This window comes from Artibeus jamaicensis, unplaced genomic scaffold (assembly GCF_021234435.1).
Source record: "Artibeus jamaicensis isolate MK-2021 breed Jamaican fruit bat unplaced genomic scaffold, CSHL_Jam_final contig_601, whole genome shotgun sequence".
NCBI lineage: Eukaryota > Metazoa > Chordata > Mammalia > Chiroptera > Phyllostomidae > Artibeus > Artibeus jamaicensis.
In genome coordinates, this window is record NW_026521902.1 from 842,980 (window position 1) to 863,369 (window position 20,390).

Genomic DNA, 20,390 nt, shown 5'->3' on the forward strand with positions numbered 1-20,390 from the left:
CAATGCCGCCATCTATAGGTGCTTGAGTACACCACAAACTGAGCCGACCTCTGAATTTTGTGTGGTTGAAGTCAGAAGTGTGCAGCAGCGCTGATGAGTCAGCTCTGGGTTACCCTCAGGCCATTTGTCTTTTAGGTGCTCTGTGGAACACAGCTCGTTTTTCCCACTGGAAGTGAGAACAAATCCCAAGAGAAGGTTGAGTGTGAGGGCTGGCGGAGCAGCAGCTCCGGCTGCCCTGGGGCAGGGGCAGGAAGTGCAGGGAGCCACAGTGCTGAGAGCAGCTCCCGGGGAGAGCGGGTGTGAGCCCGGCCCTTCCCATCCTTCAGGTGAACACGTTCCAGGCTGTCCTGGTGTCTGATGGCTCCTATACATTCACACTCTTCAATTATTATGAAATCAACTGGACCACTGGGACAGCCAGCGGCGGCGACCCCCTGACGGGCCTTGGGGGAGTGATGGCACAGGTAGGTGGTTCTCCGTTTCACCTTCCCCTGCACGTTTTGAAGCTGGGCCTCTGCTTCTATGCTTCCCCTGCCACCCACAGCCTTTAACCAGGTAGACTGAGAGGCTCGTCCTGTGCATCTGGGATACCTCGATCAGGGCGTAGCAGGAAGCAGGCAGGCCTTTCTCACCTGAAAGGGTGGCCCAGAGACTGCAGGGTCCCCTGATTTCAGGGGTGCTAGATTCTGAAAATAAGGTATTTGGGCAAGCTAACCAACGGGGGTAGGGTTCATGCTCAAAGTCCTGTCTTCCTTTTGTGCTCCAGGCAGGATTTAATGGTGGAAACCTCACCAATTTCTTCAGCCTCCCAGGGTCAAGAACCCCGGATATTGTGAATATCCAGGAGACCACAAACGTCAATGTTCCAGGCCGCTGGGCATTTAAAGTTGACGGGAAAGAAATTGACCCAGCCAATGGCTGCACGTCCAGAGGTAAAGGAGTTCCTCTTCCCTATAGCAAAGCAGAGTCTGTTCAGTTGAGCTGGGGAGGCAGGCTTTGCAGCCCTGGAGCAGACACATTTCGAGGCTGTTCGGTTTTGACATCTCTCAGCTGGGTAATGGAAGTCAAGGTAATGTAGCATGCATATTTATCAGACCAATAACTAAAATCCTGCATTTGCATTACTGTGGTTTATGAAGTTCTTGCCTGGGGTATGAACACAGTTCCCCACTTGCAACAACTGCAAAGGAGACAAGGATCTTGGATGATTTCTCAACCAGAGGGACAGAAGGGAGCCATTCTGTTTAACATCACCGTTGTTGTCATTTCCCTCCTTTAATTTTTTCTCTCATCTTCACTCCTGCTCTGCCACTGGCACTTTGCAGATAAAGAAGTTGGCAAACTTGGAGTGTTGCCTGGTCTCTACAACAGTAAATCCGTGTTAGACTGTACAACTAAGAAGAAGGAAAAAAGTGCTATAGTCTTTAGGGTAGCTCTGCCTAAACTCCTCCCAGCAGCAGCAAAACCTGTAGGAGCTTGGGGAGGCTCAAGAGCGGCCTAAGGGCTATCTGTGTGCACAAATGCAATTAGACCCCAGTGAGTTCCCTTTACATCAACATCCAAAGTTTAGGGTCCTTTCTGAATGATCAGAAACTTTTGGATGTGCAAAAAGCCCAGGGGTCTCACAGAAACAGCCAGGTTTATAGATACCTGCTTCCTATATATACAAAAGTATTCTAGAAACAGGATTTCTGTTCATATTTCTGCTCCTAGGAGTGGAGACTAGAATCAGTAAAGCAACCCCTGCCCCCATCCATTTAGCCATCCAGCCATTGCATGTTTCCAAGAACAGTTTGAGACCCAGGAGTTGCTAGCTGTGCTGTTTGGTCTGAGGAAAAAGGTGCTCTCACCTTCCCTGAGGCCTGGCAGAAGAGAATAGTGCCCCAGGAGCAGTGAGGTTAAGGTGTAGGGTGCAGTGTGGTAGACGTGAGTGCAGGGCGCTAGGGAAGGGCAGAGGGTAGCTCTGGGAAAAATGTTTTCAGATCTGTAAAGAAGTTTTGGAATGGGATGAGGATTTCAGGAAGTCTCTTGCTTCCTTAGACAGAAAGCCTGGCATGGTGACCTGCATGTCTCTGCAACCCCAGGGTCACAGGTTTCTCTTTTGGCTTGGGTTCAAGTTGTACAATATGCAGAAAAGCCATGTTCACCTGGTCCAAACCCCCTATGCCCTAGGCCTCTGGTCCCTGCATTGTGGTCAGGCTCATGACCCCTCTGCCTTTGCTGTAAGAGAGAGAAGGTCATTGTGAAGGGGGTCTGCCTGGACATCTTGGCCCTGCAGACTCTGCGAAGTCCTCCAAGTTCAGAATAGCAAAGATCTTAGCATGAGACTGGTATTAAACCAGACAGAAAAGAATCTAGCTCCAAGGCCCACCAGGATTTCAGAGTTTGAACCCTCACTCAGGTCTGTGAAAAATACCAAACCAACACCCCATTCTCTCTCTTCCCTTTATGGCCTGGACTGGAGATCTGCCCAGCCCCACCCTTCCCCTTTGTCCAACTGTCACCATGCTGACTGGCCATGGCTGTGCAGCTCAAGTGACCAGAGACATCTTCTCAGCTGGGTCCTGGGTGGGAGTCAAATACCATGCTAACAGGAACATTGGCTTGCAGAGCTATGTGTTGAGTAGATGCCAGCTGTGTAGAGCCCTCACTTTGATTTCACTCTTTTCCACCTGAATTATGGGTTTGGGTTTCACATACAGGACAAACTCAATATCCTTATCCAGACTCCTATGTATTTGTATGTTCCCCTGGACATACACCAATCTAAGGAGAGTGGGATTTGGCCTGGTGATAGCAGATCTGGTTTATTATATCATCATTTTGTAAAGAAAATCATCTGAGAGAGTTTACCTTTTTATCCATACCTCCTCTATGCAAAGGCATTTACCTCTCATTTACTGAATTCTGAAAAAGCAGTGACTAGAAATTACACTGAGAGGAGGCTGTTACGATATATGCAGTTGGGACCAGGGGCAAAGGGCGCCAAGGTTTGAGGGGCTTTTCTCAGTGCTGATGCAAATGACTGACTGGGAATGTGAATAAATCTATTATCCCATTTTGGGACCCTGTGCTCACCAAGTATGAAACCTAATTGCCTGATGAGATACAATCATTCTTAATTCTATGGGAAATTCTTAATCTATGGGAAATGCCGTGACACACAGGAAGACTCTGTGTGTCTTCCTATTGGACACACAGAGAGAGGACTTTGGGGAGCAGCCATGCCTTCAGCTGGGGTTAACCTTGCAGCTTTGTGCTACTCACTGGGTCAGCGGTGTCAGACTCATTTTCACCAGCAGTCACATCAGCCTCGTGGTTGCCTTCAAAGGGCCAAATGTAATTTTAGGACTGTGTAAATGTAACTACTCCTTAACTAGGGGCAAGGAGCTAGGCACTGCTGCCAGGTAGAAACAAGATGCCAGGCCAGATAAAACAAGGTGAATGGCTGGATTCAGCCCACCAGCCTTATGTTTGCCATCTGTGCCCTGGGTAGTCAGTTTTATAAAAGCATGAGAAATCTTTTCAAACTACAGTTTCAAACTATAGCTACTTCTGGTCTACCACATTATTTATATATCTTAATGTTGTGTGTTTGATGCTTTCCTTTTCGAGATTCTCACTTTACAAATGCCCCATCTCTGTTGGTGGGCACCAGCTTTGTAGAACATCGCTGTGCCCCCTGAGGCAGGGCTGAAGAAGGAACACTGTCCACATTTGCGGGCTAGAGAACCGAGACTGATGGAAACTGAGTCAGTAGTCACAGCAGTCAGCTGCAGAGCTGTGACCGTTGCCTAGACCCCTTGACTCCAACCCCCAGCCAGGGACTGTCACAGCTCTCAGCCCTGAGTTCTCCTAGTGCCATGGAAGATTGATATTAACAACTGGCAAATTTCAAAAGTTTTGATGGGGAAGATCATTTATTTAGGGAAATGTCTTTAAAGACTGATTGTCTACCAAATAAATAGTAGTTGAATACTTAAAAAATGAGCACATCCCTTAAAACTATGTCCTTGCCTCCAACTCGTTCTCCTCCTGTCAGGAATTTCTGTCCAGCAGATAAAGGGAGAAAAGTGCAGGGCTTTGCCAGGGCCTAGAGTGAGAGGAAAGATAAGCTGTACAGACATAAGTTTTGTTGAAGCAGCATCTGCAGGATTTGTGAACCCTGGAAGATACCAAGCAAGAGGTCAGCCCTTCCTAGTGTCTTCCCCAAAAGACTGGGATTATATTTGTACATCTGCCCCTGGATTCATGCTATTGCCCTTTTCTGCCATACACTGTGTTTCCCCCAACAAATGTTTGCTGAGTGAGTAGATGGATGAACGCGTGAACAGTGTTGCTGAGTTACCTGGGTAAGCTGAGTCTTTCATGGGATTACTCTTCCTCTTATTGCTGAAAGGAAGGCTATCACTCCTGTGTGTCACGGCATTTCCCATAGATTAAGACAATGTGTCTTTCCTTGAATAAGAGTGTGCTCACCCACGTGGAAAAGATCATGCCAAGAGCTTAAGCTGGATTCAGACAGACACACTTGGAATCCTGACTTCACCACTGAGTTGCTCAGTGATCTTGGATGAGTTGCTTGAAATCTCTTAAGCCTCAGTTCTCCACTGGCCAAGAGAGGGCAACAATACTTACCTCATAAGGTTCCTTTATGGATTAAGTGGTAATAGTGCAGGTCAAGTGTTTAGCCCAATGCCTGGCATAGAGGTAGGTACTCAGTAAATGTTGGCTCTAATGTCATTATTCTCCAGGACAGTTCCTTCGGCGAGGGGAGGTGTTTTGGGAAGACCTGAACTGCACCATCAAGTGCCGCTGTTTGGATTTCAACAATGAGATCTATTGCCAGGAGGCCTCTTGCAGTCCATTTGAAATATGCGACCCCAAAGGCAAATTCTTCTACTGCAGCCCTGTGGAGACTAGTACGTGTGTAGTGTTCGGAGAGCCACACTATCACACTTTCGATGGCTTCCTCTTCCACTTCCAAGGCTCTTGTGCCTACCTGTTGGCCCGGCAGTGTTTGCAGACTTCCAGTCTCCCCTTCTTCAGTGTGGAGGCCAAAAATGAACACCGGGGAGGGTCAGCTGTCTCCTGGGTGAAGGAGCTGTCTGTGGAGGTGAATGGCTACAAGATTCTCATTCCCAAAGGAAGCTACGGAAAAGTCAAGGTGAGACACCCTCTGTTCTTCACAGGGAGATGGAGAAGACAGTTGCTGTCTGTACTGAAGAGACACATGGCTCTTCCTGCCTTGCAAAGACACCGTGACATTCTCTGCTAAGCTAAGTTTTATTTGTACAACCTAAGCTCCCTTTTTAACATGTCTGTCTCTGCTGTTTATGTTAAAGCACAATTTACATTCCTGATTCCCTCATGGGCACTGGTACATTCATACACACAGACACACACAAGTTCAAGCTCAGCGCTAACTGGGAAGACAGGTAAGTTCAGTTTCTCAGTACAGACTTTGATGAACCACTCTCACCTCCCCATCCCATCTGCCCAAGAGATGCTGCTGCTTCATTCTCCAGGATGCCTCCCAGTTGATTGGTGCCTTCTGATGCACTGCCTGTGTAGGCACCTGCAGAGGGTTTAGTGACCCTCTAGAGAGGCCTGGGTAGGAAGGATGTGAAAGCTTTGCCCAAACATCCCTTTCCCGGATCCCTCATTCCTGTCTGCAAGAAGAGAGAAGGCTGTGGCTGTCTTCTGGTCTGTTCAGTGCATGCAAATAATACTTGTCACTGTCCACCTGAATTTCAAGCAGGCACATTGGCAAGAGAGGCAGAGTGAAAAGCCACTAGCAATTACTCACTATGTGGAGGCTTCAGCTTTCATAACATTGATGTAGACCTATTACAATCATGTATTTAATCAAGCACTAATAACCAAGACCCCAAGTGGTTGTTTGCTGCAAGCCATGCAGTCCAATGGAGGTCCTCAGAGAGATCACAGAGCAGAACTTAATCTGAAGCAGGGAGTTCTTTCTTCTTTATAATGTGTTGTAGTTTTAATTGACACAGCATGTTCAACGAGATGCAGGATCGAGGAACTAATTTCACTTTTACTGGTTCTGCCCTTCCTAGGTCTTTGGAGCTAGTCTGTGTTGTAATTAGAAAAATGAGCTATTACTGTGGTTGCTATTTGGTTAGTCTTCCTAGGAAGAATTCTCTATTTCAAATCGAAGGTAACAGTTTGGGGACAGAAGTTTGGAGACTTTCCTCTTTAAATTTATATTTTGCTGTTGGGCACAATACTTATCCTTGTAGGTAGATGCTAATGTTTTCAAGCTAGAAAAATTTTCACTAGCTTTCTTTTACTTCCTGTGTTGTGGGATGATGTGTGTAATATCTGCAGTTGAAAAAGAAAGCTTTGTGCTTTATTCCTGCTTTCCATTGTCAGACTTTTATTTTTTGAAGGAAGGGGGCACTGACATTCCTTTTAGACCCTGCAGCTCTGCTAATTTTGTGTAGCTCTTTTCCATCTTCCAAGTTTAGGGCATCAATTCCTCAATTTTGTGTAGCAAGAGGGAGAAGTGGATGTGAATGTAAATGTGTCAGAAAGAAAATGTTCTGTGACTCCAGCTGCCAGCTAACAATGGCTTCCTTTTCCTTTGGCCAAATGGCTTCCAAGTTTCTCTGAATAAACCTCCTCTTCTGGGGAGCGGATAGGTGGAGGATAACAGAGCTCCCAACCAGGTTGAAGTGGGGACAGGGCGCGGGATGGGAAGCAAGACAGAGTCTGATACGCCTGCAAGGGAACTGACTTCTTCAGATGTATTGGACCAGGCCAGGGGAATGTCCTTGCAAACTAGAGATTTCCTGTCTCCACATGCTGGGCTGAGGAGCCAGGTTTCACGTAGAGATTTCCCCCTTTGAACTATTTCACATAACAAAATAGACAAAATAAGCCATCTAAAATCCATGTATAATAAGCATGGCCTTGTAGCCAATACTTGTCAGTTTTCCTATTTCTCCCCCAGATACATCTGGGCAGTTTGTGCTCCAGTGAAAAGCACTGTGACCACGCAGAGTACAGTGACGAGGAGCTCAGGCTCTGGGTCAGAGTTGCTCCATCCCTGAGCACCACTGCCCTCTAAGTGGCCTTTTTGAGCTTTATTTTCTCCATTTGTGAAATGAGTGACAGCACCAAGGAGGCAGGGCTCTGGGGCTGTAGTTGGCTGCCTCTCCTCAGTCCTGGGAGAGAGAGAACGGGGAGCAATGGAGGGCACAGCACAGAAGCCCAGCCAGCGAGAGGCAGGCTGGCCTTATCACCCATGTCACGCAAACCTGAACCTTAATTTCTCCACCTGTGGAAGATGGAGATGGCTGGAACATAGAGAGAGGAAGGGGAACACAGGGGTGAGATTCATCAACCACAGTTAATCAAGAGTGAAGGGCAGACTGAAAGAAGGACATGAGATTCGTGTGTGGGGGTAAGAGCTCCCTGGGAGCTCCTGCTTTGAGCACTGCCAGCTACAAACACAAGGACTCTGTAATGCGTGATTTAAACGGAGACGTGTGAAAGCAAAAGGAGATGCGGTGAACTTACGTCATGAAAAAAGCTAAACTGGCAATACCAGTGCCTACGGTTGCCCAGTCAGTCTCAGTGGGACAAGATCAAATGCAGAGAAACTTTGGGGGCTGCTGCAATATCCAGAGACAGTCTGACAGTCTGCCTGTGGCTACTGCTCTGAGACAAATAGCAGAAGCTTAAGTAAGAGAAGAGCATTTAGTAATGGACGTGCAGTTGACCCATAGACATTGTGGGGGTCAGCACACCTGCACAATTGAAAATGCACATATAACTTTTGAGACCCCCAAAATGTAACTACCAATAGCCTACTGTTTTCTGCAAGTCTTACCGATAACATTAACACATATTTTATACATTATATGTATTATATGCTATATTTTTACACTAAAGTAAGCCAGAGAAAAGATTAAGAAAATCATAAGAAAGAAAAAGTAAATTTATAGCATACACTGAAAAAAATGCTCACATAGGTAGATCCACACGGTTCAAACCCATGCTGTTCAAGGGTCAGCTGTACTTGGGATTAACAATTATACCAATGTTGGAGAAGATTTCGTTATTTACATCGCAGCTTAGGGCAATATGTAGTTACCATCCAGAACTCTTACTAGTTGACCTTTAGCTCCTAAGGTTATTCTTTCTATGCCTAAGTCTCTGTTGTTGGATGGCTTATTTCTTTTTTTAATCGAATTTATGGGGGTGATATTGGTTAATAAAATTAAATAGATTTTAAGTGTACAATTCTATAATACATCATCTGCATTATAGATGCATTGTACTGTGTTCACCACACAAAGTCAGGTCTCCTTCCAACACCATTTATCCCCCCTTTACCCTTTTCTACCTTCCCCACCCGCCCTTTCCTTCTGGTCATCACCATACTGTTGTCTGTTTCTATAAGGTTTTTTAAATACCTTCACCTTTTTCAGCCCCCAAACACTCCTCCTCTCAACAGCTGTAAGTTTGTTACCTGTATCCATGAGTCTGTTTCTATTTTGTTTGTTAGTTTATTTTGTTTATTAGATTCCACATATAAGTGAAATCATATGGTATTTGTCTTTTTCTGGCTGCTTTACTTCATTTGGTATAGTACTCTCTAGGTCCATCCAAGCTGTTGCAAAAGGTAAGATCTCTGGGGGTTTTTTTCCGGCTAAGTAGTATTCCATTGTATAAATGTACAACAGCTTTTTTATCCACTCATGTAGTTGATGGACACTTGGGCTGCTTCCAAACCTTGGTAATTGTAAATAATGTTGGAATGAACATAGGGCTGCATATATTCTTTCATTTTTTAAAATTTTTATTTTATTTTATTATTTTTTAAAATAGTTTTATTTAGTTATTTTTCAAGTACAGTTTTTTGTCTATTTCTCCCATCCCAGCCCCCCCCACGCCATGCTCCCCACCTCCCTTCCATTTCCACCCCCCTTAGTTCTCGTCCCTGTGTCCTTCCTATTTGTTCCTCCAAATCCCTCCCCTCTTTCCCCCTTAAATACCCTTCCCTCTCCCCTCTGGTCACTGTCCCCTTGTTCTCCATTTCAATGTCTTTGTTTTTATTCTGCTTGCTTGTTTGTTTTGTTGTTTAGCTTCCTGTTAAAGGGGAGATCATATGGTATTTGTCTTTCAGCACCTGGCCTATTTCACTCAGCATAATGCTTTCCAGTTCCATCCATGTTGTTGCAAAGGGTAGTAGCTCCTTCTTTCTCTCTGCAGCATAGAATTCCATTGTGTATATGTACCACAATTTTTGGATCCATTCACTTACTGATGGGCACCTAGGTTGCTTCCAACTCGTGGCTATTGTAAATTGTGCTGCTATGAACATTGTGGTGCATAGGTTCTTTGAAATTGATGTTTTAGGATTCTTAGGATACAATCCTAGCAGTGGAATTGCTGGGTCAAAAGACAGGTCGATTTTTATTTTTCTGAGAAAATTCCATACTGTTTTCCATAATGGTTGTACCAGTCTGCAATCCCACCAACAGTGGACTAAGGACCCCCTTTCCCCACAACCTCTCCAACATTTGTTGTTTGCGGCTTTGTTTATGACAGCCATCCTGACTGGTGTAAAGTGGTATCTCATTGTGTTTTTAATTTGCATCTCTCTGATAGCTAAAGATATTGAGCATCTCTTCATGTGTCTCTGAATGTTCTGTATGTCCTCCTTGGAGAAGTGTTTATTCAAGTCCTTTTCCCATTTTTTAATTGGGTTGGGTGTCTTCTTAGAGTGGAGTCGTGTAAGTTCTTTGTATATTTTGGAGATTAAACCTTTGTCTGAGGTATCATTGGCAAATATGTTTTCCCATACAGTTGGTTGTCTTGCTAATTTAATACTGTTTTCCTTAGCCACACAGAAGTTTTTAATTTTGATGAGATCCCATTTGTTTATTCTTTCCTTTACATTCCTTACTCTAGGGGACATATCAATAAAGAAGTTCCTGCGTGAAATATCTGAGATTTTCTTGCCAATGTTCTCCTCTAGGACTTTAATGGTGTCACGACTTACATTTAAGTCTTTTATCCATCTTGAATTTATTTTGGTGTATTGTGTAAGTCTGTGCTCAAGTTTCATTTTTTTTGCACGTAGCTGTCCAGTTCTCCCAACACCATTTGTTGAAGAGGCTATCTTTACTCCATTTTATGTTGCCGCCCCCTTTGTCGAATATTAATTGACTGTAGAGAGTTGGGTTGATTTCTGGGCTCTCTGTTCTGTTCCATTGGTCTATGTGCCTGTTTTTATGCCAGTACCAGGCTGTTTTGATGACAGTGGCCTTGTAATACAGTTTGATATCAGGTATTGTGATCCCCCCTACTTTGTTCTTCTTTCTCAAAAGAGCAGCTGCTATTCGGGCTCGTTTATGGTTCCATATAAATTTTTGAAGTGTTTGTTCTATGTCTGTGAAATATGTCATTGGTACTTTAATAGGTATTGCATTGAATCTGTAAATTGCTTTGGGTAGTATGGACATTTTGATGATGTTAATTCTTCCAATCCATGAACAAGGTATATGTTTCCATTTGTTTGTGTCTTCCTTGATTTCTTTCTTCAGGGCTGTGTAGTTTTCTGCATACAGGTTTTTTATCTCCTTAGTTAGGTTTATTCCCAGATATTTTATTTTTCTTTTTGCTATATCAAATGGGATTTTTTTCTTTATTTCTGCTTCTGCTGATTCACTGTTGGTATACAAAAATGCCTTTGATTTCTGGATATTGACTTTGTAAAGAGCTGTTTTGCCAAACTCATTAATTAGTTTGAGCAGCTTTTGGGTAGAGTCTATAGGATTTTCCATGTACACTATCATGTCATCTGCAAACAGTGACAGTTTTGCTTCCTCCTTTCCTATTTGGATGCCTTTTATTTCCTTTTCTTGCCTGATTGCTGTGGCTAAAACTTCCAATACTATATTGAATAGAAGTGGTGAAAGTGGACAACCTTGTCTTGTTCCTGATCTTAGTGGAAAAGCTTTTAGTGTTTTCCCATTGAGTATGATATTGGCTGTAGGTCTCTCATATATGGCCTTTATTATTTTGAGAAATGCTCCCTGTATTCCCACTTTGCTGAGTGTTTTTATCATAAATGGGTGTTGTACCTTATCGAAAGCTTTTTCCGCATCTATTGATATGATCATGTGATTTTTGTCTTTGCTTTTGTTTATGTGATGTATTACATTTACTGATTTGCAAATATTGAACCATCCTTGCATCCCTGGGATGAATCCCACTTGATCATGGTGTATGATCTTTTTGATATATTGTTGGATGCGATTTGCCAATATTTTGTTGAGGATTTTAGCATCTATGTTCATCAGCGATATTGGCCTGAAGTTTTCTTTCTTTGTTGTGTCTCTATCTGGTTTTGGAATTAAGATGATGCTGGCTTCATAAAAAGAATTTGGGAGTTTTCCATCCTTCTGGATTTTTTGAAATAGTCTGTGGAGAATAGGGGTTATCTCCTCCTTAAATGCTTTGTAGAATTCTCCTGTGAAACCATCTGGTCCGGGGCTTTTGCGTGATGGGAGTTTTTTTATTACTGCTTCAATTTCTTTTGCTGTTATTGGTGTATTTAGATTTTCTGCTTCTTTTTCACTGAGTTTTGGAAGATTGTATTTTTTTAGAAATGTGTCCATTTCCCCTAGGTTTTCAAATTTCTTGGCATACAGTTCTTCATAGTAATTTCTTACAATCCCTTCTATTTCTGTGGTATCAATTGTAATCTCTCCTTTTTCATTTCTGATTGTGTTTATTTGTGTCTTCTCTCTTCTTTTCTTGATGAGCCTACTTAAAGGCTTGTCTATGTTGTTTATCTTCTCAAAGAACCAACTCCTGGATTCATTGATCCTTAAAATTGTGCTTTTAGTTTCTATGTCATTTAATTCTGCTCTAATCTTGGTTATTTCCTTCCTTCTGCTTGCTCTGGGCTGTCTTTGTTGTTGTTCCTCGAGTTCTTGCAGGCATAGGGTTAGGTTGTTTGTTTGAAATGTTTCTATTTTCTTTCGGTAGGCCTGTATTGCTATAAACTTCCCTCTCAGGACTGCCTTGGCTGTGTCCCATAAGTTTTGGGTTGTTGCAAGATCATTTTCATTTGTTTCCAGAAATGTTTTGATTTCTTCCCTAATTTCATTCTTGACCCATTCGTTGTTTAATAGCATACCATTCAGTCTCCATGTTTTTGGGTGCTTTGGGTTTTTTTCTTTGGGGTCGGTTTCTAATTTCAGTCCCTTGTGGTCAGAGAAGATGCTTGGTATGATTTCAATTTTCTTGAATTTGTTGAGGCTCGTTTTGTGTCCTATCATGTGGTCTATCTTTGAAAATGTTCCATGTGCATTTGAAAAGAATGTGTATTTAGCTTCTTTGGGATGAAGGGATATATATATATATCAGTTAAGTCCATTTCATCTAGGGTGTTGTTTAATGCCACAATATCTTTGTTGATAATTTGTTTGGAAGATCTGTCCATTTTTGATAGTGGGGTGTTCAAATCCCCTACTATAATTGTGTTGCTGTCAATATCTTTCTTGAAGTCCTCTAAGATTTTCTTGATATATTTGGGTGCCCCTATGTTTGGTGCATATATGTTTACAATGTTAATATCTTCTTGGTGGATTCTTCCCTTGAGTATAATGAAGTGACCTTCTGGGTCTCTCTTTATAGCCTTTTTTTTTTAAGTCTATTTTGTCTGATATGAGAATTGCTACCCCAGCTTTTTTTTCTTGTCCGTTTGCTTGGAAAACTTGTTTCCAGCCGTTCATTTTTAGTCTGTGTAGGTCTTTTGTCCTGAGGTGGGTCTCTTGTAGGCAGCATATGTGTGGGTCATGCTTTCTTATCCATTGAGCTACTCTGTGTCTTTTGATTGGAGAATTTAATCCATTTACATTTAAGGTTATTATTGATAGGTACTTATTCATTGCCATTTTTGTACCTGTGTTCCTCTCTGTCTCCCTCTTATCCTTCCTTCCCTTAAAGCAGTCCTTTTAGTATTTCTTGTAGAGCTGGTTTGGTGGAGGCATATTCTTTTAGACTTCTTTTGTCTTGGAAGCTCTTTATTTGGCCATCTATCTTGATTGAGAGCCTTGCTGGGTAAAGTAGCCTTGGTTGTAGGCCTCTGGTTCTCATTACTTGAAATATTTCTTGCCATTCTCTTCTTGCTTGAAGTGTTTCCATTGAGAAGTCAGTAGCTAACCTTATTGGGGTTCCCGTGTATGTTATTTCTTTTTTCTCCCTTGCTGCCTTTAAGATTCTCTCTTTGTCTTGGAATTTTGCCATTTTGATGATGATGTGTCTTGAAGTGGGCCTCCTTGGGTTCCTCTTGATTGGGACTCTCTGTGATTCCTGGATTTGTGAGACTTTTTCTCTTATCAAATTAGGAAAATTTTCTCTCATTACTCGTTCAAATACATTTCTATCCCTTGTTCTTCTTCTTCTCCTTCTGGTATTCCCATTATTCGGATATTATTACGTTTCATATTGTCTTGCATTTCTCTTAATCCCTCTTCATTCTTTCTGAGCCTCTTTTCATTTTCTTGCTCTTTCTGTGAGATGCTTTCTACCTTGTCCTCCAACTCAATAATCCTATCCTCTGCTTCATGTGTCCTACTTTGGAAACTTTCTACTGTGTACTTCAATTCGGAAATTGTGTTCTTCATTTCCTCTTGTCTTTTGCTGATAATTTCCATTTCCTTTTTGTTGTTGCTGTAGTTTGCAGAGAGATCATTATAGTTCCCCTGTAATTTCTGGTAGTTCACTGTGAGCTCTTTGAACTTCGTAATAACCAGTGCTTTGAATTCACTGTCTGATAGTTGATCAGCCTCTATTTCACCTAACATTCTTTCTGAAGTTTCTGCTTTTTCTTTCATTTGGGGATTGTTTCTTTGTCTTCCCATTGTTTGAGACTCTTCTTGTTAGTCTCTGCTTCTAAAATTGATCTGTTCTAAAACCCTGGTTTTATGGTGTAAACTTCTGTGGTATGATCCTTGTGCAGACTCCTTGAAGTGTCTTGATGTTCTTCGTCTCCACCTACACTCATGCTGGTCCTTGCGCTGGTCCCTGCGTTAGTCGCCTACCACTGCTGAATGTCCCGGCTCTAGTAGCCGCCTCCTCAAGCACCCAGACCCGTTACTACGGCAGCGGCACAGAGGCTGGGAATGTCCCGGCTCCCGTATCTGGCTCTCTCTGCTGCCCATGGCCGTCACAGGGGTTTGGAGTGTCCCGGTTTCGGTACCTGACTCCACGGCGTCCAGTCCCGTCGCTATGGCAGCGGCACAGGATCTGTGAACTTCTCGGCTCCCGTAGCTGGCTCCTCAGGGCCCGGGCCTGTCTCTGTTGGCGGCGTCACAGGGGCCTTTGGTGTCCCAGCTCCTGCAACTGACCCTTCCGTTGCCCAGGCTGGTAGCTATGGCATCAGCGCAAGGGCCGAGAATGTCCCCACTCCGGTTCCTGATTCCTCTGTCTCCCAGGACCGTCACAGGGGCTTGGAGTGTCCGGCTTCCATACCTGACTCCCCGGCTCCCAGGCCTGTTGTTCTGGTGGCAGCACAGGGGCCACGTGAGACCCAGCTCCAGTAGGTGACTCTGCTGCCGTCTGGTGTTTCAGCGTTGGTCACAATCTCTGGTCTTTTAATTTCATAAATGCTGGGTAACCGATGGTTTATTGTGCTGTTTCTCTATAAATCTGCCAGTATTTTCACCCATGAGTACAGGAGCTAGTATCAGCTCCATCTTACTCCGTCGCCATCTTCCCAGCATCCCCATACTGCTTTCCATAATGGTGGTACCAGTCTGAAATCCCACCAATAGTGGACTAAGGACCCCTTTTCCCCACAACCTCTCCAACATTTGTTGTTTGTTGCTTTGTTTATGATAGCCTCCCTGACCAGTGTAAAGTGGTATCTTACTGTGTTTTTAATTTGCATCTCTCTGATAGCTAACGATATTGAGCATCTCTTCATGTGTCTCTGGATATTCTGTATGTCCTCCTTGGAGAAGTGTTTATTCAAGTCCTTTTCCCATTTTTTAATTGGGTTAGATGTCTTCTTAGAGTGGTGTGGTGTAAGTTCTTTGTATATTTTGGAGATTAAACCTTTGTCTGAGGTATCATTGGCAAATATGTTTTCCCATACAGTTGGTTGTCTTTTTAGTTTAATACTGTTTTCTTTAGCCACACAGAAGTTTTTTATTTTGATGAGATTCCCATTTGTTTATTCTTTCCTTTATATTCCTTGTTCTAGGGGACATATCAGTAAAAATGTTGCTGTGTGAAATATCTGAGATTTTCTTGCCGATGTTCTCCTCTAGGACTTTAATGGTGTCACGGCTTATATTTAAGTCTTTTGGGGTGCATGTATTCTTTCAAATCAGTGTTTTGGGTTTCCTCATATATACCTATTCCCAAAAGTGGAATCATTGAGTCATAAGGCTGTTCCATTGGTATTTTTGGTTAAAGTTTTTTTTCTTTCTTTATTATTTTTATGCTCTTGCAGTTCTACCCACTTTTTCTGTTTTTTCCCACTTCCACTCATCCCCTGCCCCCTTCCCTCTGGCCATCACCACACTGTTGCTTGTGCCTGAGTCATGCATGTATGTTATTTGGCTGATACCTTTACCTTCTTCCAGTTCCATTCTTCCCTGCCCCCTGACAGCTGACAGCTTGTTCCATGTGTCCATGCATCTGTTTCTATTTTGTTTGTTGGTTTATTTTGTTCATTAGATTCCACATATATAAGTGAGATCATATGATATTTTTCTTTCTCTGATGGGCTTATTTTATTTAGTGTGATACTGTCCAGGTTTATCCCCGCTGTAGCAAAAGGTAAGAGTTCCTTCTTTTTTATTGTCATATAGTATTTTATTGTGTAAATGTACTGGTTTTTTATCCACTCATCTACTGATGGACACCTGAGTGGTTTATAGATCTTACCTATTTTATTGTAAATGATGCTGCTACAAACATAGGGGTGCATGTATTTTTTTGAATTAGTGTTTCAGAATTCTTAAGATATATTCCCAGAAGTGGGATTGCCAGGTCAAAGAGCAGTTCCATTTTTAATTTCTCAAGAAAACTCCATACTGGTTTCCACAGTGGCTGCACCTGTCTGCCTTCCCACCAATAGTATATGAGGGCTCCCTTTTCTCCACATCCTCACCAGTTTTTGCTGTTTATTGAGTTATTGATGATGGCCATTCTTACAGATGAGAGATGATAGCTCATTGTGATATTAATTTGCATTTCTCTGATGATTAGTGACGTTGAGCATGTTCTCTCATTTGTGTTGGCCATTGGTATGTATTCTTTGCAGCAGTGTCTGTTCAGGTCCTCTGCCTGTTTTTTAATTGGATTGTTTGGTTTTGGTGTTAAATTTCATATAGTCTTTATAAATTTTGTATATTTCCCCTTTATCACATGTATCACTGGTGAATATGTTCTCACATTCAGTAGGCTGTCTTTTCGTTTTGTTGATGGTTTCCTTTGCTGTGCAAAAGCTTTTTAGTTTGATGCAGCCCCTTTTTTTGTTTGTTTCCCTTGCCTGAATAGGCATATCAGAAAAAAATATTGCTACAAGAAATGGCTGAGATTTTACTGCCTATGTTTTCTTCTTGGATTTTTATGGTTTTGAGTCTTACATTAAAGTATTTAGTCCATTTTGAGTTTATACTTATGTGTGGTATAAGGTAGTTTAGTTTCAATTTTCACATGTATTTGTCCTGTTTTCCCAGCACCACTTACTGAATAGACTGTCTTTACCTCTTTGTACGCTCTTGCCTCTTTTGTCAAATATTAATTGAACATGAAGGTGTAGGTTTATTTCTGCACTATTCTGTTCCATTGATCTATGTGTCTGTTTTTATGCCAGTACCAGGCTGTTTTGATTACTATGATCTTGTAGAGTCATTTAATATCAGCTAGAATGTTTATTTCAACTTTATTTTCCCTTTTTTATCCTCACCCAAGTACTTTTTTCCCCATTGCTTTTATTTATTTTTTTAATATTTATTTATTTATTTATCTTTAGAAGGGAAGGGGAGGAGAGAGGGAGAGAAACATCAATGTATGGTTGCCTCTCATGTGTTCCCTGCTGGGAACTGGCCTGCAGGGAACTGGCTTGCAATCCACGCATGTGCCCTGCCTGGTAATTGAACCACGATCTTCTGGTTCGCAGGCTTGCACTCAATCCACTGAGCTACACCAGCCAGGGCCCCATTGCTTTTAGACAGAGAGAAAGGCAGAGAGAGAAACATCAATGCAAGAGAGAAGCATCAAATGGTTGCCTCTTATACCTGCCCCAACCAGAGTGCCTGGACTGGGGCTCAGAACTGCAACCTAGGTATGTGCCCTGACTGGGATTTGAACCTGCAACCTTTTGGTTGCAGGACAATGCTCCAACGAACCAAGCCACACCGGCCAGGGCCATTCCTAACTATTTTTTTTTTATGCAGTTGGGATGAGTTTTTTTTTAGTTTCCACATATGGGATTTTAAAAGGGATTGTTTTTTTAGTTTCCTTTCCTGATCATTATTGGAGTATAAAAATGAAACTGATTCCTGGATATTTATTTGTATTTTGCTACTTTTCTGAATTCATTGATCAGTTCTCATAGGTTTTTTGGTGGAATTTTTGGGGTTCTCTATATATGATGTCAGATCATCTGCAAATAATGACAGTTTTACTTCTTTCTAATTTAGATGCCTTTTATTTCTTCTTCTTGGCTGGTTGTCGTGGCTAGGACTTTCAGTACTATGTTGAATTAGAGAGGTGAAACCAGACATCCCTGTCTTGTTCAAGATAATAGTTTTTCTCTGTTGAGTATGTTGTTGGTTATGGTTTGTCATATATGGTTTTTTGGTGTCGAAGTATGTTCTCTCTGTTCCCATGATGCTCACAGTTTTTATATTAAATGAGGTGCTGGGTTTATCAAATGCTTCTTCTGAGTCTATTGATGTGATCATATGATTTTTATTCTTCATTTTGTTTATGTGATTTATCACATTAATTGATTTGTGGATATTGTACCAGCTTTGCATCTTCCCAGAATAAATTCCACTTGGTCATGTTGTATGGTCTTTTTAATGTATTGCTGGATCTAGTTTGCTAATATTTTGATGAGGATTTTGGAATCTATGTTGATCAGGGACATTGACATATAATTGTTTTCTTTTTACTGTTTTTATCTGGTTTTGGAATTAAGATAATGCTGATCTTGTAAAATGAGATTGGGAGTCTACCCTCTCCTCTCATTTTTTTGAAATAATTTGAGAAGAATAAGTGTCAGTCTTCTTTGAATGTTTGAAAGAAATCACCTGTAAATCCATCTCATCCAGACCTTTTGTTTGTTGAGAGTTTTTTGATCACTGCTTTATTTAATTTCATTTGTTATAAGTCTATTCAGATATTTTGCTTCTTTCTGATTCAGTTTTGGAAGATTGTGTGTTTGTAGCAATTTGTCTATTTCATTCAGATTGTCCAATGTAGTTGTTCATAATGTTTTCTTAAATTTTTTTTACTGTAGTATCAGTTATTACTTCTTCAGTTTCATTTGTGATTTCATTAATTTGGATCCTTTCTCCTGTTTTCTTGATAAATCTGGTTTAAAGTTTCTCAATCTCATTTATCTTCCCAAACAACCAGCTCTTGGTTTCATTGATTATTTTGTATTTTTTTTATTCTATTTTCTGTTCATTTCTATTCTAATCTTTATTATTTTTTTCTTCCACTCACTTTGGGTTTTATTTGTTCTTTTTTATATTCCTTTAAGTGTAAAGTTATATTGTTTATTTGAACTTTTTCTTGTTTCTTGAGATGGGCCTGTATTGCTACAAATTTTCTTCTCAGGACTGCTTCCTCTGTATTCCATAGATATTGGGTTGTTGTGTTCTCATTTTCATTTTTTTCAAAGTATATTTTGATTTCTTCTTTGACCTCATTGTTAACCCATTCATTATTTAGTAACATGTTATTTAGCTTCCATGTATTTGTGTATTTCAGGGTTTATCATTTTTTTTTGCAACTGATTCTTAGTTTCATATCATTATGGCCAGAGAAGATGCGTGATATAATTTCAATCTTCTTAAATTTATTGAGATGTCTTTGTGTCCTAACATGCATTCTATTCTAGGAAATATTTCATATGTACTTGAAAAGAATGCATATTTGCTGCTTTGGGGTTAAGGGATTTGAAGATATCGATTAAATCTGTTGATCTAGTGTGTCATTTAAGGCCACTCTTCTCTAGTTGATTTTCTGTCTGGAAGAACTATCCATTGATGTCAATGGGGTGTTAACATCTGCTCCTATCACTGTATTACTGTCAATCTCTTCTTTTATGTCCATTTAGCTTTACTTTATATAATAGATGCTTCTGTGTTGGGTACATGTTTACAAAGGATATATTCTCTTATTGGAATGTTCCCTTTATTAATATGTAGTGTCCTGCTTTGTCTTTTATTAGAGCATTTGTTTTAAAGTCTATTTTGTCTGATATAAGTATTGCTACCCCAGCTTTTTTTTAAATTTCCACTTGCATCATATCTTTTTTCATCCTTTTAGTCTGTGTGTATCTCTTGCTCTGTGGTGAGTCTCATGTAGACAGCATATACCTGGGTCTTGTTTTCTTATTCATTCAGCTACCCTAAGTATTTTCTCTGAAGCATTTATGATTTTACATTTAATTCAATTATTGATAGGTTTATATTTGTTGCCATTTTATTCTTTGTAACTCTGTTCTTCTATGTTTTTCTTAAAGAAGACCCTTTAACATTTTTTGTAATACTAATTTGTTGGTAATTAACTTTTTTTTAGCTTTTCTTTTTTTAAATCTGGGAAGCCCTTTATATCTCCTTCAATTTTAAATGATAGCCTTTCTCTGTAGAGCAGTCTTGGTTGTAGGTCCTTGTTTTTGATCACTTTGGATATTTCATACCAGTTCCTTTGGGCCTGAAATGTTTCTCTTGAGAAATCACCTGACAGCCTTATGGGAGTTCCTTTGTAGGTAATATTCTTTCTGTTGCTGCTTTTAAGATTCTCTCTTTGTCTTTTACCTTTGCCACTTTAATTGTGATGTGTCTTGGAATGGGCCTTTTTGAGTTCATCTTGTCTGGGACTCTGTGCTTTCTGAGCTTGTGTGTCTTTTTCCTCTACCAGGTTAGGGAAGTTTTTAGTCATTATTTCATTGAATAGGTTCTCTTGCTCTCTCTCCTCTTCTTCTGGTGTCCTATGATGCATATGTTGTTACTTCCCTGTTGTCCCAAGTGCCCTTAAACTATCCTCATTAAAATATTTTTCTGTTATAATTGGGTATTTTCTGCTACCTTGTCCTCCAAATCACTGATTCAATTCTCTGCTTCATCCAACTAACTACTTATTACTTCTAA

The 20,390-nt window shown here is 41.1% G+C and overlaps 1 protein-coding gene across 1 annotated transcript in view; it reads left to right on the top strand.

Moving 5' to 3' along the window:
- The window catches only part of LOC119061200 (tubulin-specific chaperone cofactor E-like protein), a 208,600-nt gene that overhangs the window by 89,592 nt on the left and 98,618 nt on the right, over positions 1-20,390 (top strand). Inside the window, exons 12-14 of the mRNA XM_053670667.1 lie at positions 327-464; positions 767-932; positions 4,755-5,167. Coding sequence (XP_053526642.1) covers positions 327-464; positions 767-932; positions 4,755-5,167 — 717 coding nt within the window. The remainder of the gene's footprint in view (positions 1-326; positions 465-766; positions 933-4,754; positions 5,168-20,390) is intronic.